General features: G+C 27.9%; 1 protein-coding gene across 5 annotated transcripts in view; it reads right to left on the bottom strand.

The window, feature by feature from the left end:
* LOC145186633 (uncharacterized) overlaps nucleotides 1-17,277 on the bottom strand; it is a 48,716-nt gene that overhangs the window by 12,219 nt on the left and 19,220 nt on the right. For 3 of the 5 annotated variants that reach the window (XM_090095765.1, XM_090095767.1, XM_090095768.1), the window contains exons 20-38: nucleotides 15,565-15,687; nucleotides 15,239-15,361; nucleotides 14,065-14,269; nucleotides 12,691-13,809; nucleotides 12,417-12,500; nucleotides 10,936-11,178; nucleotides 10,373-10,676; nucleotides 10,086-10,265; nucleotides 9,796-9,921; nucleotides 9,552-9,717; nucleotides 9,415-9,440; nucleotides 9,038-9,292; nucleotides 8,062-8,820; nucleotides 7,386-7,604; nucleotides 7,120-7,240; nucleotides 6,645-6,807; nucleotides 6,097-6,460; nucleotides 1,980-2,088; nucleotides 1,359-1,588 (exon numbers count right to left, since the gene is read on the bottom strand). In XM_090095765.1, the coding sequence (XP_089951891.1) occupies nucleotides 1,359-1,588; nucleotides 1,980-2,088; nucleotides 6,097-6,460; nucleotides 6,645-6,807; nucleotides 7,120-7,240; nucleotides 7,386-7,604; nucleotides 8,062-8,820; nucleotides 9,038-9,292; nucleotides 9,415-9,440; nucleotides 9,552-9,717; nucleotides 9,796-9,921; nucleotides 10,086-10,265; nucleotides 10,373-10,676; nucleotides 10,936-11,178; nucleotides 12,417-12,500; nucleotides 12,691-13,809; nucleotides 14,065-14,269; nucleotides 15,239-15,361; nucleotides 15,565-15,687 (4,919 nt within the window). Of the gene's footprint in view, nucleotides 1-1,358; nucleotides 1,589-1,979; nucleotides 2,089-5,824; nucleotides 5,971-6,096; nucleotides 6,461-6,644; nucleotides 6,808-7,119; nucleotides 7,241-7,385; nucleotides 7,605-8,061; nucleotides 8,821-9,037; nucleotides 9,293-9,414; nucleotides 9,441-9,551; nucleotides 9,718-9,795; nucleotides 9,922-10,085; nucleotides 10,266-10,372; nucleotides 10,677-10,935; nucleotides 11,179-12,416; nucleotides 12,501-12,690; nucleotides 13,810-14,064; nucleotides 14,270-15,238; nucleotides 15,362-15,564; nucleotides 15,688-17,277 lie in introns of those variants that run through there. The other 2 variants (XM_090095766.1, XM_090095769.1) reach the window with 2 other exon arrangements.

Below are 17,277 nucleotides of genomic sequence, written 5' to 3'. Positions count from 1 at the left end.
TCCTAAAATGTAGAAAATTGAGTGTGGTAGAAAGATGAAATTATACAATAAAAAAAAAATGTAGAAATACTTAATACCAATTCAACTCATGAATAAATAAAAATTTTGGAAGACTTAGTCAAAGAATATATTAAAACTATTCATTCTGTAATTATAATGACTCCTGTTAGTATAGAAAGTATAGTAGGGAAAAACTTACATCTAGAAAAATTTTTAACAGATGAAATGAAACCAAAACTAAAGTTTTCAGTTGGCAATAGAGTAAGAATAAGCAAGAAATAGTTGATCTTCAAAAAAAGATATTGAGTAAAAACAAAACAGTCTTAAGTAAAATGGGTTGGTTATCAGGATTCATTTAACTCAATGATAAATAATAAAGATTTGCTCAACATTTCTCATTAATTACTGATATGTTGTTTAGTAAAAATAATATATTAACTGTAAATAGAATGCTTAAAATTTACATTGCATTAATGGTTGCTTAATGGTTGCAATATAAAAATTTGAATGTTCTGTTACAATTACAATAAATGGATAAAATATAACCATTGGTTGATGGTTGCTTCAATCATTAAAATTGATTAATACACATTTTGGCTTTTTAACGAATAACTTATTCATGTGTTGATGGTTGAGCAAATAATAAATATTGCACCATTTTTAAGAAATATGCAAAAAAATGATAATCAAAAAAATGAACCATTGATAAAAAAATTTTTGGGGAGATGAGTTTATGGTTGGGTACATGGTCAAAAAATGGGGTGACCCATTTCCCATCTTCTCCTACTACTCTGTAAAGGATCAAAAATTAAATAAGCACACAGGTGCTTATTTGAGGATTTATGGCATGTTGAATATATCTAATTAATCTAATACATATAATGCATGTATAATATTTAATATATATTTATAAAAACGATTTTAAAATAGCAAAATGTTTAATACTTGATAACATGACAGAATAAGAAAATTTTAAAACAAAGAAATATTCAGAAAAGCTTTTTCTACAAGATCCTGTTTTAAAAAAAAATTTTAACTTTAATAAAGGCAAAATTATAAAAATTAATTTTTATTTGCATTATGACTAATGCATAATTGAGCAAAAAATATTTTAAAAATGTAATTTATATTAATGTATTACAACTTTAACAACACATGCTTCAACAAGAAATATAATAAATTTAATGTAGTATATGTTAATGTATTATAATGTATGCATATATAAACTAATTTAATATAATGTAATAAACAATATAATCTAATATAAAATTATTCAATACAATTAAATGTAATATAAAAATAAAAATGTTTTTTAATATAAATGTAATAAATTATGTAAACTTAATACTTTAACTCACCAAAGATATTGTTATGCTTGATATCCAATCTAAAGATTTTTTATTTCCAAAAGACATACCATATAACAAAACAATACTTCCACATGTAAGTATTGCAACAATGCAAAAAAACCAGGTTACATACACAACCCAATGTGGAAGGAAAAACGGTTTCTTTTTTTTTGTTGAACTTGTTGAGCTGAGCTCCTCGATACCTTTCATTAAATCAGTGCTACTACTTTCATTACTAACTAAATATTTCAAAAATATATATAAAAATTGAATGATTTACAAAAAATATCTTTTAGTTTAACAGAAACTAATTGAATATGCTCAAAATAAACAAATATCCTTAGTTTTATTTATCTGTTTAGTTCCATAGATGCATCCTTGTAGTTTCCTAATATTGAACTTCTCTTGTAGACTAAGTTTTTAAAATGTTTTTGTTTTTGTGATATTAGTTAAGTGTTTCAAAAGATTTTAGTTGAAATAAACAAGAGTTTTCAACATTATGATTAGTTGTTTGTTTTTCATCTTATGAAGACAATTTTATCAAAATTGTAAAAATCAAACCATCAAAATTAAACTGGTGAAAAAAAAGGTTGTTTTTTTTTCACCAATTATCTTTTAAGAATCTTTTACCTGTTTTTCTCACATCCAAATTGTAAAAAGGATTAATGAGTCGAAATACACCAACAAAAAATAAATTTACAGGAACTGTAATACAACCAGAAACTAATCCAACAAAAACCTAAAAAAGAGGACTGGAAGATAAAACTTTATAGAAGATTTTATATAAATCACTGACAGCAAATTAAATAATTACTGTAATTTTTATAACATTAAATAATAAATTTTATTATTTAGAATTAGTTATCGTTTACATTGGCATTCAACTGTCTTAGGTGAATCTAATATATAAAGTCTGTATGTGTGTATGTGGGTGTGTTCTTTATACAACTCCACAGTTTTGATCCAATCCTCACCAAATTTTGAATACAGCTCTAATTTTTCCCAGTGAAGGTTTTAGGACAGGTTTGGACCACCCCGGACTCCATGTTCAGGGTGTAAAGTTTTATATCTAACAAGCCGTAATACCCACTGCTAACCATGAGCGAGATCTTGTCTCGTTCTCGTTTCTCGTGAGAAATGAGACTTCTCATGAGAAACGAGAAATAGAAAATTCTCGCGAGAAGTAGAAAGAGACTTAAATATTATATTATTTTCCAAATTAAAAATTATTATAATTTACAAAATGTTTAATAATTTGTTTTTTTAATTAATTAATATTTTGACTCTGTGATTTTAATAAATCTAATTAAAAATTTAATTTGCTTTTGAGGATAGTAATAAGAACAATCTGTAATAATGTCATTGAAATAATTATTATCTGGATCAAATTTTTAATCAGATGCGAAGTGTCTCATTTCTGAAAAATTACAACTAAACAATTTAAAATCATTTGTTTCAGACATTTTGATTGTGTTATAAATTAGAAGAACTTTCTTAACAATGTATGTTAAAAAAAAAATTAATTACTTTTTATGATCTTTACAAAAAATAGAATCGAACTTGAGAATTGCATATTTACCTTCTTTTCTCAATTTAATCACTTCATCCCAGAGTTTTTTACACTTTTCTATTATTTCCTTTGCAAAGTCTTCGTTAACAAACACACCTGTTCCGCGTAGTTTTTTTAAGTTTTGCAGAATTAACTTTTTATTGTTGAAATTTAAAAGTTTTAAAACAATTGATTGCTCTTTTACTGACTTAATTGACCCTGTTCTGTGCGCTCTTTCAATTATAATTTCTTTGTTTATTTTGAGTTTTTTTGGAATTTTGGAATTTCTTTGTTTATTTTGAGTTATTTTGGAATTTTGGAATTTCTTTGTTTATTTGGAGTTTATTTGGACTTAATTTCATTAGTCTACCAGTGGAATTGAACTTGACACATATTGTTCATATTGAAAAGAAAAATTCTTGCCTCATTTCAATGATCAAAAATGTCACCAAGAAAAAACAAAATCTGGAGATATTTTCAAAAAACAAGTGACGGTGCTGAATCCAAGGCGTGTAAAAAGTCTTTGAAAACAAAAGATGGAAACACAAGCGGACTTCATTGTCACCTCGAAAAAAAACACAGCCAAGATTACGTTGAGTATTCTGAAAAAACTGACGACTCTCTTCTTCCTCCTCTTAAGAAGAAACAACGAACCATAGTCGAAATGCTTGAAACAAAGTCCAAATATGACAAAGACAATTCCATTCAAAAACAATTTGACTCTGCAATGCTGGATTACTTTTGCACTGATCTGGCATCCTTTTTAGCAGTCGAAGGAAGAGGTTTCAAGAAATTGTTTGACATTGCAAACCCTAAACTGAGCCTTCATCACAGAACAACATATTCAAGAAAGCTTTCAATTCGGTCAAGAGAAGTTCAAGCTGGAATGAAGAGCATAATAACAGAGATTACGCCAAATCTAAAAAGTGTTGCATTTACTTCTGACCTTTAGACTTCTAGAGGTCAGGATAGCTACATCTCTTGGACTTTTCATGCTATTGACGAAAATTGGAGACTACATCACTGGACACCCCATGTCCAACAGTTCCCAGGCAGATACACAGGTATCTTAATTGAAGGAAAGCTGGATTCTTTCTTAGAAGAACTAAACTTGCCTGCTGATTTGCCAACATACTGCGTAAACAACCAGGCAAGAAACATGAAACTTGCAGTCAAATTGTCAAAGCGCCTTGACCAATACTTGTGCAACAATCATATTTTGCAATGTGCAGTTTGAGACTCATTTGGAATGACTGCTGGAATGGATGATGCGTTGCAAACATCCAAATATTTGGCTTCTTTAACTTACCAGTCAACAGTTGCAGCTGAGTTGCTTGAATCAGAATCAGATGCTCAAGGAAACAATTTTAGACAGTAACGCCAATCTGTTGACACAAGATGGAATAGTGAACTGGATTGAATGGCTTCTGTCCTACATCTAAACAGTGCAATTATCAGCTTATGTGCAAATGAAGATATTTTTTCTTTAAAGATCATCAGTGTATCACAGTGGAAATCAATTGAGGGAGCAGTAGAAATTTTGGCACCACTTAAAGAAGCTACAGAAACGTGGTCGGCTGAGTCTATTCCAACAATTAACACTGTCGCCAATTCTCTTTATTTAATCCATGACAAAATTGATCAATTTATTGAGACGGATGGAAAAAATGGCTACGGTGTCTTGTATGCAAAAAACTTGAAAAACTGCATTGAGAAAAGATTTCCTCTTTATCACACTGGAAACCTATTGAGTGCTGCAGCAAACTACTTAAATCCTGCTTTAAAAGGACTTCAAAAAATCCTGCTTTAAAGGCTCTTCAAAAAATTTCAAACAACAAAAGAATGGTTAGCCTCACAGGTTAAGGATAATGTTGAGTGCCAACCTGTTGACAGAGTCCTTTCAGCAGATTTGTCCCCTAATTCAAAACTGAAGTGCAAGTTAAACGTCAGACTTGAAACACAAGAGCCAACATCTGAACTGAATCCTATTTTGAGCGAAATGTGCCAGTATGAATATCTCCCTGATGCCAAAAAAGACTTTCCGATTCTTGATTGGTGGAAATTGCATTCAAATACATTGCCAGAACTCTCTTCATTAGCAAGACAAATTTTAGCTATTCCAGCAAGTTCAACTAAATCAGAGAGAGTTTTTAGCTCAGGTGGAAATGTCATCCGATCATCCAGACACAACTTACACCCAGAAAAAGTAGAATAAATCATATTAATCAGAGAAAGCATTGTCTTGTTGGAAAAGTTTGGCAAAAAAATTCTGAATTAATATTTGAAAAAGTTGTTTACATTTGACAAATGTCATTTGTGTCTATTTGTCAAAACCCATGTTTACATTTTTTTTTTTTTTACTTTGATTTTAATAAATTTGTTTTCAAAAATTGTTAAATTTCTTGTCTTGTCTTGTTCTTGGTCTCACGAGAAGTACTAACTTCTCATCTCGGTCTTGTCTCAGTTTGAAAAAACCTAGTCTAGCTCATGGTTACCCAGTGCAATGCGCCAAATTTTCCAGCAATTAGGTATAAAACATTACTGTATTAATCAGAAATGCAATTTTAGCTATGTAGTCATGTTTTTGGGAACTAAACCACACTGTGGTAATGTAGCTTTTTTGCAACAAGCACATCAATAAACCGCAATAATCTCTCTCCAAATAAAAACCTATCTTTACCAATTTTTTTGATCATTTATATTGTATACTTTTCCAAAAATATCCCTCAAAAATTATCATAAAAAAACCACTATCACATATCTTAAATTTTTTGGTTTTCACGGGTAAAAAGTATATAAAAATCATTACCTCCATAATCACCTCCTCACCATGAATGGTTGAATGGGGCTGGAACTTGGTTCCAGCAATAAGCAACCTGAACTTGGAGTCCGGGGTATTCCAAACTTGGCCTAAAACCTTCCCTGGGTAAAATTAGAGCTGTGTGCAAAATTTGGTGAGGATTGGATTAAAACTGTGGATTTGTATAAACACACCCAAATACACAGATACAAAGTTCTGGCTTTATATGTTTGATAACTGGAAAACCTGGTGCATTACATCATGTATTCCAGCTAGTTGGTTTAAACATAGCAGTACCATTTTGAAAATTATTTAAAACTTGTAACAATCCAAATAAAAAACTGATAATTATTAAATCATTTTTTATTTTAAAAAAAAAAGAAAAAAAAAAGACAAACCTGTTGCCATGTGAAATTGAATCCTGCAACTTTGTTTTCAACAGTTGGATCACTTGAAGCTCGTCCATAAAACATTGTACTAGCAGTCATTTGGGTCATAAGTAATAAGATAGCAACAGACAACCTTTGACATCGAGTAAAAATACTTCTGGGTGGACGAGCAAAAATGGAAAACCACAAATGATTTTCAAAAAACTCATTTCGTGCTATTGTTGCAAATAAATAATCAAAATGTGTCAACTCTTCAGAAGCTGAAACTGGTATTATGACATCCAATGCACAATCTCCACGATCAATTGCTATCCAACGTTTTGCAATGAAATAGAATCGAGTATCAGTTTGTAGGTCAAGAACTTCAACATTTCTTCAACAGAACATTTAAAATCAAAAGGTAAATTTACATCAGTCTACTAAAAAAATCTCAGACAAACAAAACCTTTTTTTAGAAAGCATTACCTTTTAATGGAAGCTGGGTTTGTAAAATTTACCTTAAATACCACCCACCACTTTAATTAGCCTTTAACGAAAGTTTTATTTGTAAAGCTTACCTTAAATACCAACCACCACCTTTATTATCATGCCAAAGTCGAATGTGGCTCAAATCACCTAAACAACTTGGAGTAGTCAATATGAAGGAATCAGAAGCCGATCTTTGAAAACATTGTCTCTCCATATCTTTTAATCTACGAATCCCTGAGTCTGCAAACTCTCCTACAACAAATTAGACATTATTTTATTAAATAATAAATAAAAATAAATAAATACATTAATGAATAACAGTTTAACTACATTTAAATGTAAAACTCATGAACCTGAAAAAATATTTTGAAATGTTAAATATAGTTTTAAATCACTTAAAGAACAATTTTTAATTCAAATTTTTTATACAAAAAGATGTTGTATTGGAAGTTGTAATTTTTTTATGTTAAAGAAACTTCCAAAGATGATTAAAAAAATATAAAAAATTTCCATTTTATCTTTTTCCTTTGCATTTGAAAAAAACTTTTAAACTTTTGCAATTACCAGCTAATGTAAAAAAGATATTTGAATTTGTCCCCGCATTAATACGATTGCCAGTGTTGACAGTAACTTGGTATAAATAACAATCTTCATCACGGTTATCAAGAAGCGGACAAACACCAAACTATAAATAAGTAAAAATATCTTTAGCAACAAGTTAAAGGCCTGAGAAAGTAGATGAAACTCAAAATGTGCTTCACAAAAAGTAACTCATGATGTAAAAAAGCACATATGAAAAAAGAAGATACATATGTCTTAAAAAAATTCACTTTTGTATTGTCTTTTTTATCCATGCGCCTTGCAACAATCAAACCACTAATAAAAATCAATATAATTATTCCCACAATTACAAGAAGAAGATAACCATCTTTTAACAATGTTAATGTAGGGGTAGGGATAACATTTGGAGCCACAAAAAATGCACCAAATGCAGTCAAGTGTTTACATTTGCATTTAGTTACTTCAAAGCTGGTTTTTTCAAGATCAAGCTGAAAAACATATAGAAGAATAGAAAAAATAGTTAAATAATAGATAAAAAATACAAATAAAACATAGATCAAAATAAACAACTGAAGCTAAATAACACAAAATAACTACTTTGAAGAATAAGACAAAGTGAATATTTCAAAAAAAATGTTTTTAAACTGCATACGAAACATACAACTTAAAGTTTACGTTAAAGTATTGTATAACATATTTTTAAAACTTTTAAGTTATAATCTTTTGAATAGTAATTTATTTCAGATGGCTTTTTATTTAAAAACTATTAAAAATTTCTTTGGTTATCAATAATTATATGTGGATTGGTTAAATTAAAATTGTATGCAGTTTACTTTTTAGTAATACAGCTTAAACAGTATAAATTACTCAAAAAGACTGAAAGATTTTTTTGCAACTTTTCATCTTTTTTTATCATTTAAATTAGAAATTAAATGCTGTACATACTTCACAACCATCAGACATCCACTTGCTTTCTCCTTCATTCCAGTAATTACATTCACTGCAGAATGATTTCACTTCATATTCAAATTTCCCTTCATATTCTTTCTCATCAAATGTATATGGATTTGTTTCTACTCTTTTATCTGGCATTGGACCAATATATGAAAAGGATAAAAATAAAACAGAATTGTTGAGAAAACCATATGTTGAATTCTGAAAATCCCACAAGATTAAAGTATTTCTATTGAGCAGACGAACTTCTTGATTTCGCTTTATAAAAAGTGAAGAATTTCTGAACCAATTTTCAGTCAGGTTTTCTTTTTGATTAAGTACTTCTTTGCTTACATTAAAACTCCAAACAGAGTTTTGGTTTTTTGAGAGAGATACTCCAGCTTTATTTGAAATATTAAGCTTAATATCATAATCATTTTCTGTAGCAATTTTTCCATATTGAATGTAAACAATAAGCCAAGTCAAATTATGAGGATCATTATATGAATTAAACTGTAACATCATGTTACAAAGACTTGATTTTAAAACAAGTGACACTAACTGCACATATTCTGGCATTGATAAAGACAAGTTGAGTCCTTTAATCTTTTCAGGTATATTTTTAATTGCAATACTAATTGGTTGCTGCAAGTTACTAACTTTAATTGGTAACCTATCCAAAGTTGACAATGAAAGGCTTTGCAACTCAGAGGCAATATTTTGTGATCTATCAAAATCCCATGTAAAAGGTTGATTTTTCATGCAAAGATTCTACAGAAAAAAAAGAGTTAATTTATCTTTTTAGATAAGTAAAAACTTTTATCAGCTATACTGTAATATCTCAATATTTATAAACTTTACATGTATTATGGCATATATATATGTACATATATATATGACAATTATTTATATACTGTACATGTATAAAGCCTTTTAAAAGATATTTATAAGATATAAAAAGTTAAAGTTTATAATTTTCAAAACATACATTCACCAGTATGGGGATATTCTCAAAAGATTTATTAAACATTTCGGTAGCCTCTGGAAGAGTAAAACCAGAGCCATCATTAGAGACACTTATGTTGCTCAACTCGTTTTTTAACTCTTTCTTTAGCAAAAAATTAAATGCTGAAGTACTCCCAATTGTTGCAGTTTCACCTGGAGATTTATATGTCTGGGCAGCATAAAAATAATCCTCCAGAGACTCTAACAACTTTGATACAACATCAACACTGTTCCTTGACTAATTTATTTAATGAAAATAATTTGTGTAAGACAAAAGAAGTTTAACATATAAAACAATCTTTTGATTGAATATTTAAAAATAAAATGACAAATTTAGTTTTTTCAGAATAGAGCTCATACCTCAGAATCCATTTGCACACTTTGATCTAAGAACAAAATTACACACTAGTAATAAAGATAAACAATTGTGTTATATTTTTTAAATAAATCTTTTTTAATAAATTCAGCAATTCATTTTTTTTTACAAAAAAACTTACTGACTGATTGAGATTTTTCCACTGAGTTTGTATTTGCATTAAACACATTAGAGACTGACTGAAGGAGTGATTGAGTCATAGTATTAAATGCATCTGAATTTAGAGCTTTAATATTTTCTTCAGTAAATAACTTTGCCATTTTCCTTATCGTTTCAGCTGCAATATTCTTTGAAACAAAAACAAAAACAAAAACTAAAAATATTGAAAATTGTTAATTTTTGTTTTTTTAAGTCAAATTTTCTACCTGAGCTTTTGGTGCAACCTCTGATGGGTATTTTGACAATATTGAAAGAGAATCGCTCACAGTTTTAACATCATTTAAATCAAAGAGAGTTGTTTGTGCCAGCAATTCAATCATTTTATTGCGCAACTGTTTTGTACAAAATCAATAATAATAACAAAAAAGTACCTGAGAAAAGCTAATAGGTTATAGTACAAAGTCTGCACAAGAATTTTTATTGTTGTAAACTAAATACGAACTATTAAGATTTTAATAAACAAAATCTGGTAACAATTGTTAAAAAAAAAAGCCACTTTTTGGTTTTCAAGCAACTGTTCTTGCTTCTGCAAAGTTAGCTCTTCATTATCAATAACGTCTAAAGCTTTGTTAATAACAGATCCTATTGCTTGAAGTAGAAGTGAGACCCCTTGTGTGTCATTTATGTCAACAGTAGAAAGCCTAGTCAGATTTATTGGTTGAAGAGTTGGCAGCACCTACCAAAAAAATAATTTATTGGTTGAAAATTTGGCAGCACCTAGAAGATAATTAGTCTTTTAAAACTGAAAATCTTTTAAATTTCAAAAAATTTATAGAAAACAACCTGAACAGAAATATTTTTGTACTCAGTGAAAGCTTTATACTTTCCAATAACTCTCACATGTACTCTGATTGTGTAATTGTTATGTTCATCCCCAGTGCCTAATAGGAAATCATTTAGATATGACAGGTGTGTAGTCTTTGGATTCAACATTGGATATTGAACATATTCATTTGTATTCAGAGTTAACTTTTCTAAATGACCATCATCGTAAAAAAAATAATAGCTCAAGTTTTTCCCATCAGAATCAGACCATTCTTCACAAGCAACTTTGAAATTTGTGTTAGCAGCATACCCAATTAGAGGTCTTAGGGGGGAAAAAAAGTAAAATTAGATACAAATTAAAAACAAAAACCATTTAAAAACATTTGAAAATCTTCATAATGCTTCATAATACAAAATACTTTAAAACTTTACTAAATATTTCTTAACTAAAAATATAAAATCTTTTGAAGAAATTAAAACTTTCTGATTTCTTATTACTACTTATCTATTTTTTTTTTCAGCTTTGTTATGTACTGATGTTCAGTCAAAAGAATTTCAACATAAAAGAAAAAATTTCTTACCTAACATAACAATATCCTGGAACTGGTAAAGAGCATGTAGTCTTCTTTATTTGGAAATTTGATATGAAATAATATCCTTTGAATGCAATTTGTAAAATAAAAGTGTAATTTTTTGATTCAAGCAATATACCAGCATTAATAGTAAGATTAGTATCATTGAAGCTGATTGGTATAGAATTATTTTGTAATAATTCATTAGGCCATCTTCCAAGATCATCTAATACTAACCAATCAGGTATTAATCTAAAAATCAAATATACTATAATATGAAAACTTATTGAATTAAAATCTTGCAAGTGTGATGCAATTAATCCCACAACTTAAATGCATTAATTTACATAGAAAAGCATAGAAAGCCAAAAAAAAACAAATTTTGTTAATTTACAGAAATAAATAGATAATGGGAATCTGAGGAAATAGTATTTTTCAAAACTAAATTGATAATGGAACTCTGAGGAAATGGACTCTTCAACTCATGAAAAGTCAAAGTTTGACTTTTCATGAATTGGTGAGTTTTTTAAGATTTTATGAGCCATGAGCTTCATAAAAATTTATAAAACAATAAAGTTGAAATATGAAGAAATAAATCCTGTTGTCAAACGGTGCTTAAAGTTTAACTTTGATTCAGCTTTGATTTTATCGAAGGAAAAAAAATAGTTTCAGTAGGTGATAAAAGTTAAATTCTTTTAAAAGATTTTTTCTAACTTTAAATTCTTTTAAAAGACTTTTTCTAATTTTCAGTGGGTAATTTTTTTCTTTGCTTACAGTAGGTAAAACTACACATTTACTGAAGACTGATAATACTAAAAGTAAACCAATTTAAGTAAAAAGAAAAAAAAGTAACTGAACTTATTCAACAATTGAGTGAATGATCCAATCCTAAATCTAACTTTCAGAAAAGATTTTTAAAAAATGCTGGGATTGAAACATAGTAAAATTTTTATTTGCATTGAAAGCAGAATTTAACTTTTATCTAATTTTTATTTCAATTGTTTTAATCATTTAATTTAAATTAGATAATTCTAATTGAATAGTTTATTGAATATTTGTATTCAAAAGTTTTTCAATGGAATAATTACAGAATGATTTACAATCAGATCATATTGTTGTTATCAGATCATAGTATATGCATAGAATGAACAAACTGTTTCATGATTTTTTGAACTAATTGTTACATGATTTTGTTTTAAACACTGACAGATTTTGTCTAGAGTAAATAAATTCATGGAAAAATATAAAATAAAGAGTTATTCTCTTAGATTCTTAAATAAGACTTTTCTTCTAAAAAATAAAGTTCAATTGCACAAAAAAATCAACAAAAAATATTCAAGAATGATTAGTTATTGTAGAGAGTGAATGACGATTCACTTCATTATGTAGCAATTTCCTTCAATGAATTTTTCACTTTTCAATCTAGTTTTTTTTAACTAATTCATCAGCACAAACAAAAAATTGTTTGAAAAACTTTTTGGAAAACTTACAGCTGGCTCCCACAGTCTACACAACTATAAGACAAAATTGTGGGTTGTTGAAAGTTTATCTTTTGATCGCAGTTTGTCAGACAACTATAATAAAAGCAAAAAAATATATTTCTTTTCCTCTAAAAAATTTTATTTACCTTGCCTCTATTATATATAAAAAATATTTATATGAGTGCTACCATTTTTTTTTAGACTTCTATAAATTAGAAATACATTAATGCAGTTAGTAACAATAATATGAAAACAAATTTAAAACAATTGTTCATATACATACATAAGTTTTATGTCAAATACATCTTCATCTATAAATACAATTTCTTGAACAAAAGAAGCTTCTCTCAACTCTTCTCCTATACCTTTTGTCCCAATAACTTCAAATTTATAGGACAAACCCAACACAAACATTACTGTGTTAAATAAAACTTTTGATCCACTGACATTCAATGAAATCCATGTGTCATTTATACAAAAGTTAGACTTAAAAGTTAAATTACGTTCTTCAAAAGCAGAAAAATTACTTGCTCTTTTGCATTTCCACTGAAATGATATTCCTTCAAAATTAGCTTGAAGGTCTTCAGGATCATAGCTGCTTTCTGCACTAAGGGTAAAATTCTGATAAATAGTCACATTTCCTTTTATTTTTCTATAAGCAACTTTACGGAAAACACCATTTTCAATATCAATAAACAAAGGTTTTTTTGTGACAAAAAAGAATGCTGTTAAAACAGTAGTTATATTACTATGCGTAAACACAAATGAAAGTTTATATGAGCCAATTGCCAGTTCATTACTTTTTATTTTGTATATAACTTGATGATTTGTTAAACTGCCTTTACTTTTAACACCACTAAATAGCCACTCAAAAGTTACATTATCTTTTTCACATAGTTTGTCAAACTCTCCAATGTTTGCAATAAAATCGTAACCAACACTCTGCAAAATGCTAATTGGTTTTTCTTGAGTTCCATAATTAAAATCAATACTTGGTTCTAAACATTTATGAACTTGCACTTTGATTGATTCATTCATTGTCTGCACTGCATTCATAGCAACTACTAGTACAGTATAGTTTCCCTCACTTTTGTATGTGTGTGCAGTTAAAAATGGTAAAAGGTTTAAATTATGACTTTGATCAATAAATTGACTCGCACCATCACCCCAATTAACAGTGTAGTTCACATAAGAACCTGAATCTTGACTTATGTAAAGAGATAATTCCTCTACAAGAGATATAATGATTTTGCCAGAACCTACATTAGAACTCAACTTGACTGCTGATAAATTACAAAATACTGTCACATTAGTAGTATGGACAAAGAATGCTGAATGATTAAGCTTAGAAGAAAGATTAATTATACGAATAGTGATAGAATACTTTCCACATTTAAAATATCTAAAAAAACAACACAAATAAAATATAAAAATAAAAAGTCACAACTAAATTAAACATTAATTTTACATTTACAAGATATCACAAATAAAAATAATACAAATAAAATATCACTGGTAAAGATAATCCATAAAAAATAAAAAATAAAAACTTAATGCTTCTTAATACAAAAAAAAAATTATCTATGATGATAACATATAACTCAGAAAAAAAAAAATATAAACAAGAGTATGAAAAACAAAAAAATAAAAGTTTTACTTGTGTGAAAAAGGAAAACTGGAAAATGAAGGATCAAATAAAGTTGCATTAACTATTTTTGCAAGCAGTGGTATTTCATCACCAAAGTCGATTTCAATTTGCAGCTTTGTGCCATTCACAACAGTAACAGCAGTTTCAAAATTTTCACCCTCCAAAACATTTTCCCTGGTGAAAATCTTTACAATATTCACACTCAACATTGTTTCTAAAAATAAAAAAAAAAAAAAAAAAAAAAAAAGAAAAAAAATGAAATCACAAAATTGAGAAAGAAAATCTAATAAGACATAAAGTTTTATTACAACTAATAAAAGTTTATAAACTCAAATCAAGTGGTGGTATTACGGCATCCAATAATAACTGAATTTAGAAAAATATTTTAGCATGGAACTTTTCTAAAAATGTTAGAAATGAAAAATTTATAAACATTTTTTTCTTGTCTAAATCTAATAGCTTAATGTGGGCTTTTAATAAAATGTTCTTCAATAGAATAATTTCTGAAACGAACCATTTACAACCATAGATCAGGCCATACTACTTTTTACTACTGTGTACAGAATAAATTCATTTTCAATTCTTAATTAAGCATAGAAATACTTTTTTTCTAAAGTAAAAAGATGAACTGTCATAAGCATAGCTATTAACATTAATTATGCTCATAACAGTTAACTCTAATGAAAAGTATGTAAATAAGAAGTTATTGATAAACTCAACAATTTCAATAATGTTATTGAGTTGATCATTAACTAAGTTTATATATAGTTATTATCTATAAACTTCACAGAAAATTGCAGTTAGTTTATTTGTGTGTTACACCACTGATATAATGTATGTTTTTTAACATCCATATAAAACACATTCATGATATTAAGTATAGTAAGATATGTTTTCAAAGTTTTTATTTAAAAATTTGAACTTGTATTAAACACAACATTAAAAAATAAATAAAATTAAAAAAAAAAGTTTTAAAAAACATCATAATGTTTTGCTTATAATAAGTGGGTCATGATAGCAATCATACATATAGTTATAACTGATCCATGATAGCAATCATATATATAGATGTTATAACTGGATCATGATAGCAATCATGCATGCAATTGCTATAACTGGATCATGATAGCAATCATGCATTCAATTGTTATAGACAGATTTTGATTAGGATAACATTTTTTACCTTGGCATTGCAGAGATGTGTAGTTGTATGTAAACCCTTTTAAACATGTGCACTCATATGATCCATTTAAATTTTTGCACATCATGTCATCTTCTTTACAGACATCAACACATTCATCAATATCTAATAAAGTTTCAATTAATTAAGAAATATATCTGCTCCATAACCATTAAATCTGCAACATACTATTAAATAATCTGCTACACACATTAAAAAACTTTTAATTAAAATAATGTTGAAACTATAGAACAAGAGGTAAATAAAAAAGTTTTCAAAAGTTTATAGTAAGCAAATCAAGTAAAATCTTAAAATTAAAAAGAATAAACCTTGGCACAGAAGGGAATTGTAATTATAAAAATATCCTTTAGGGCACAAGCATTCATATGACCCATTCAGGTTTTTACAGCTAACGCTCAATCCTTTACAATGATCAACACATTCATCAACATCTAAAACATATTAATTTATAATACATACGTCAGGTGTTAGAAGTATAATTTTATAATCAAGGTTTTATATGATCAAGGGTGTAACCCTTTTGGATAATTTCCACTGTAAACTTATAATGATAAAAATATGCATGCAAGTTCAAAGTTCAACCAGAAACCTGACTTTTATTCCTAGGCTCACATTGGCTTAATTTTTCTTGATTTAATCAGGAAATAATTTTTTTTAGCGAATATTTTAAAAACTCTTTTAAATATATTCTGAGAGCTTATAATATAAGATTGTTTTTACCAAATTAAATCTTTACAGAAAAATGTATATTGTCAATAAATAATAAATCTCCTCTCCCACTTTAAAACAAAATGAATTTGATCATGTCCAAGAATTATCACGCACTCTAAACAAGCAAGCCAAAAAAAAAACTGGTTAGAAAAAAAATTTTTATGGACATCTTTTTTTTTTTTCTTGAACTTGATAAAGTATTCTTTTTAGTTTCAGAAAAGTATTTGATGGTTTGACAAATAGTTGTACACTTTTATATTTATGTTGTAAACAAAAGTAAGACAAACACACAGAAACATTTGCAAAAGGAAGATATTTCATGAGAAAGTGAAAAATTATGGGGTATTATACTGAAATGTGAATACTTTCCTAAAACAGGAAAAAAAAATTTTTTTGAAAAAGTTGATATGGTTACTTGATTGTATCACTGATTCTTTTTGATTAATTGAAGTTTTTTATTTTAATTATTAAAATGTAAATTGTTGCATTTTTGGAAAAAATTTATTATTTTTATAACAATGTTTTAGTATCAAATTGTTTTCAATTTTTTATTGAAGATGTTTCTATACATGTATATTACTGATCTTCTGATACTTGCTCAAAAGGAAGCTTTTTTTAATGACTTGTAATGTTACATTTATTTGTAGTAAACATTTAGATACACATGCATTAAAATTATGCTGAAATTAAATTGTGTTTCATGTGCCTTATATTGGTTTTTCAAAGATTTGTAAGTTTTGACAACATTTCAATTAGATTTAACTTATTTATCTCGTTCTACAGTAGCATTCCAAATGTTAAGAAAACGCAATGATATTTTAACTTGTATGTTGCAAAAACCATGAAAACAACACACAGTATTTCAATTAGTGTTTGGTCACTATGGAAACCCATGGACCATGGCTTATCCATAGGAATACCATGAAAAGAAACTATGAAAACCCATGGATCATGGCTTATTCATGGAAAAACCATAACCCAAGGGTTTCTTATGGTGTCCAAATGTCAATTGAAAAAATAATTCAATTGATATTTGGACACCATAAGAAACTCATGGGTCATGGTTTTCCTATTGAAATAGGCACATGGTGCTACATGACTAAGAATATGGTACAATTTTATTAACTAAACCCAATGGTGTTATTGTTAGGACCCATGGTGCAACCATTGGGACTCAAGAGGAAAAAATTGGAAATTAGGGCTAACAATTACGACATATGAGGTAGCAACTGCAACCTATAAAAAAAACCATGAAACCTAGTGTGCAACATGACCCATGAATTGAAAACCATAGGGCTCCATTGAAACCC

The sequence above is a fragment of the Hydra viridissima genome, unplaced genomic scaffold (assembly GCF_058129835.1).
Source record: "Hydra viridissima isolate aposymbiotic clone 2 unplaced genomic scaffold, HvirCarnegie_v1 scaffold_8, whole genome shotgun sequence".
Taxonomy (NCBI): domain Eukaryota; kingdom Metazoa; phylum Cnidaria; class Hydrozoa; order Anthoathecata; family Hydridae; genus Hydra; species Hydra viridissima.
The sequence above is the reverse complement of the archived record's forward strand: the minus strand, read 5'-3'. Positions and strand labels throughout refer to the sequence as shown.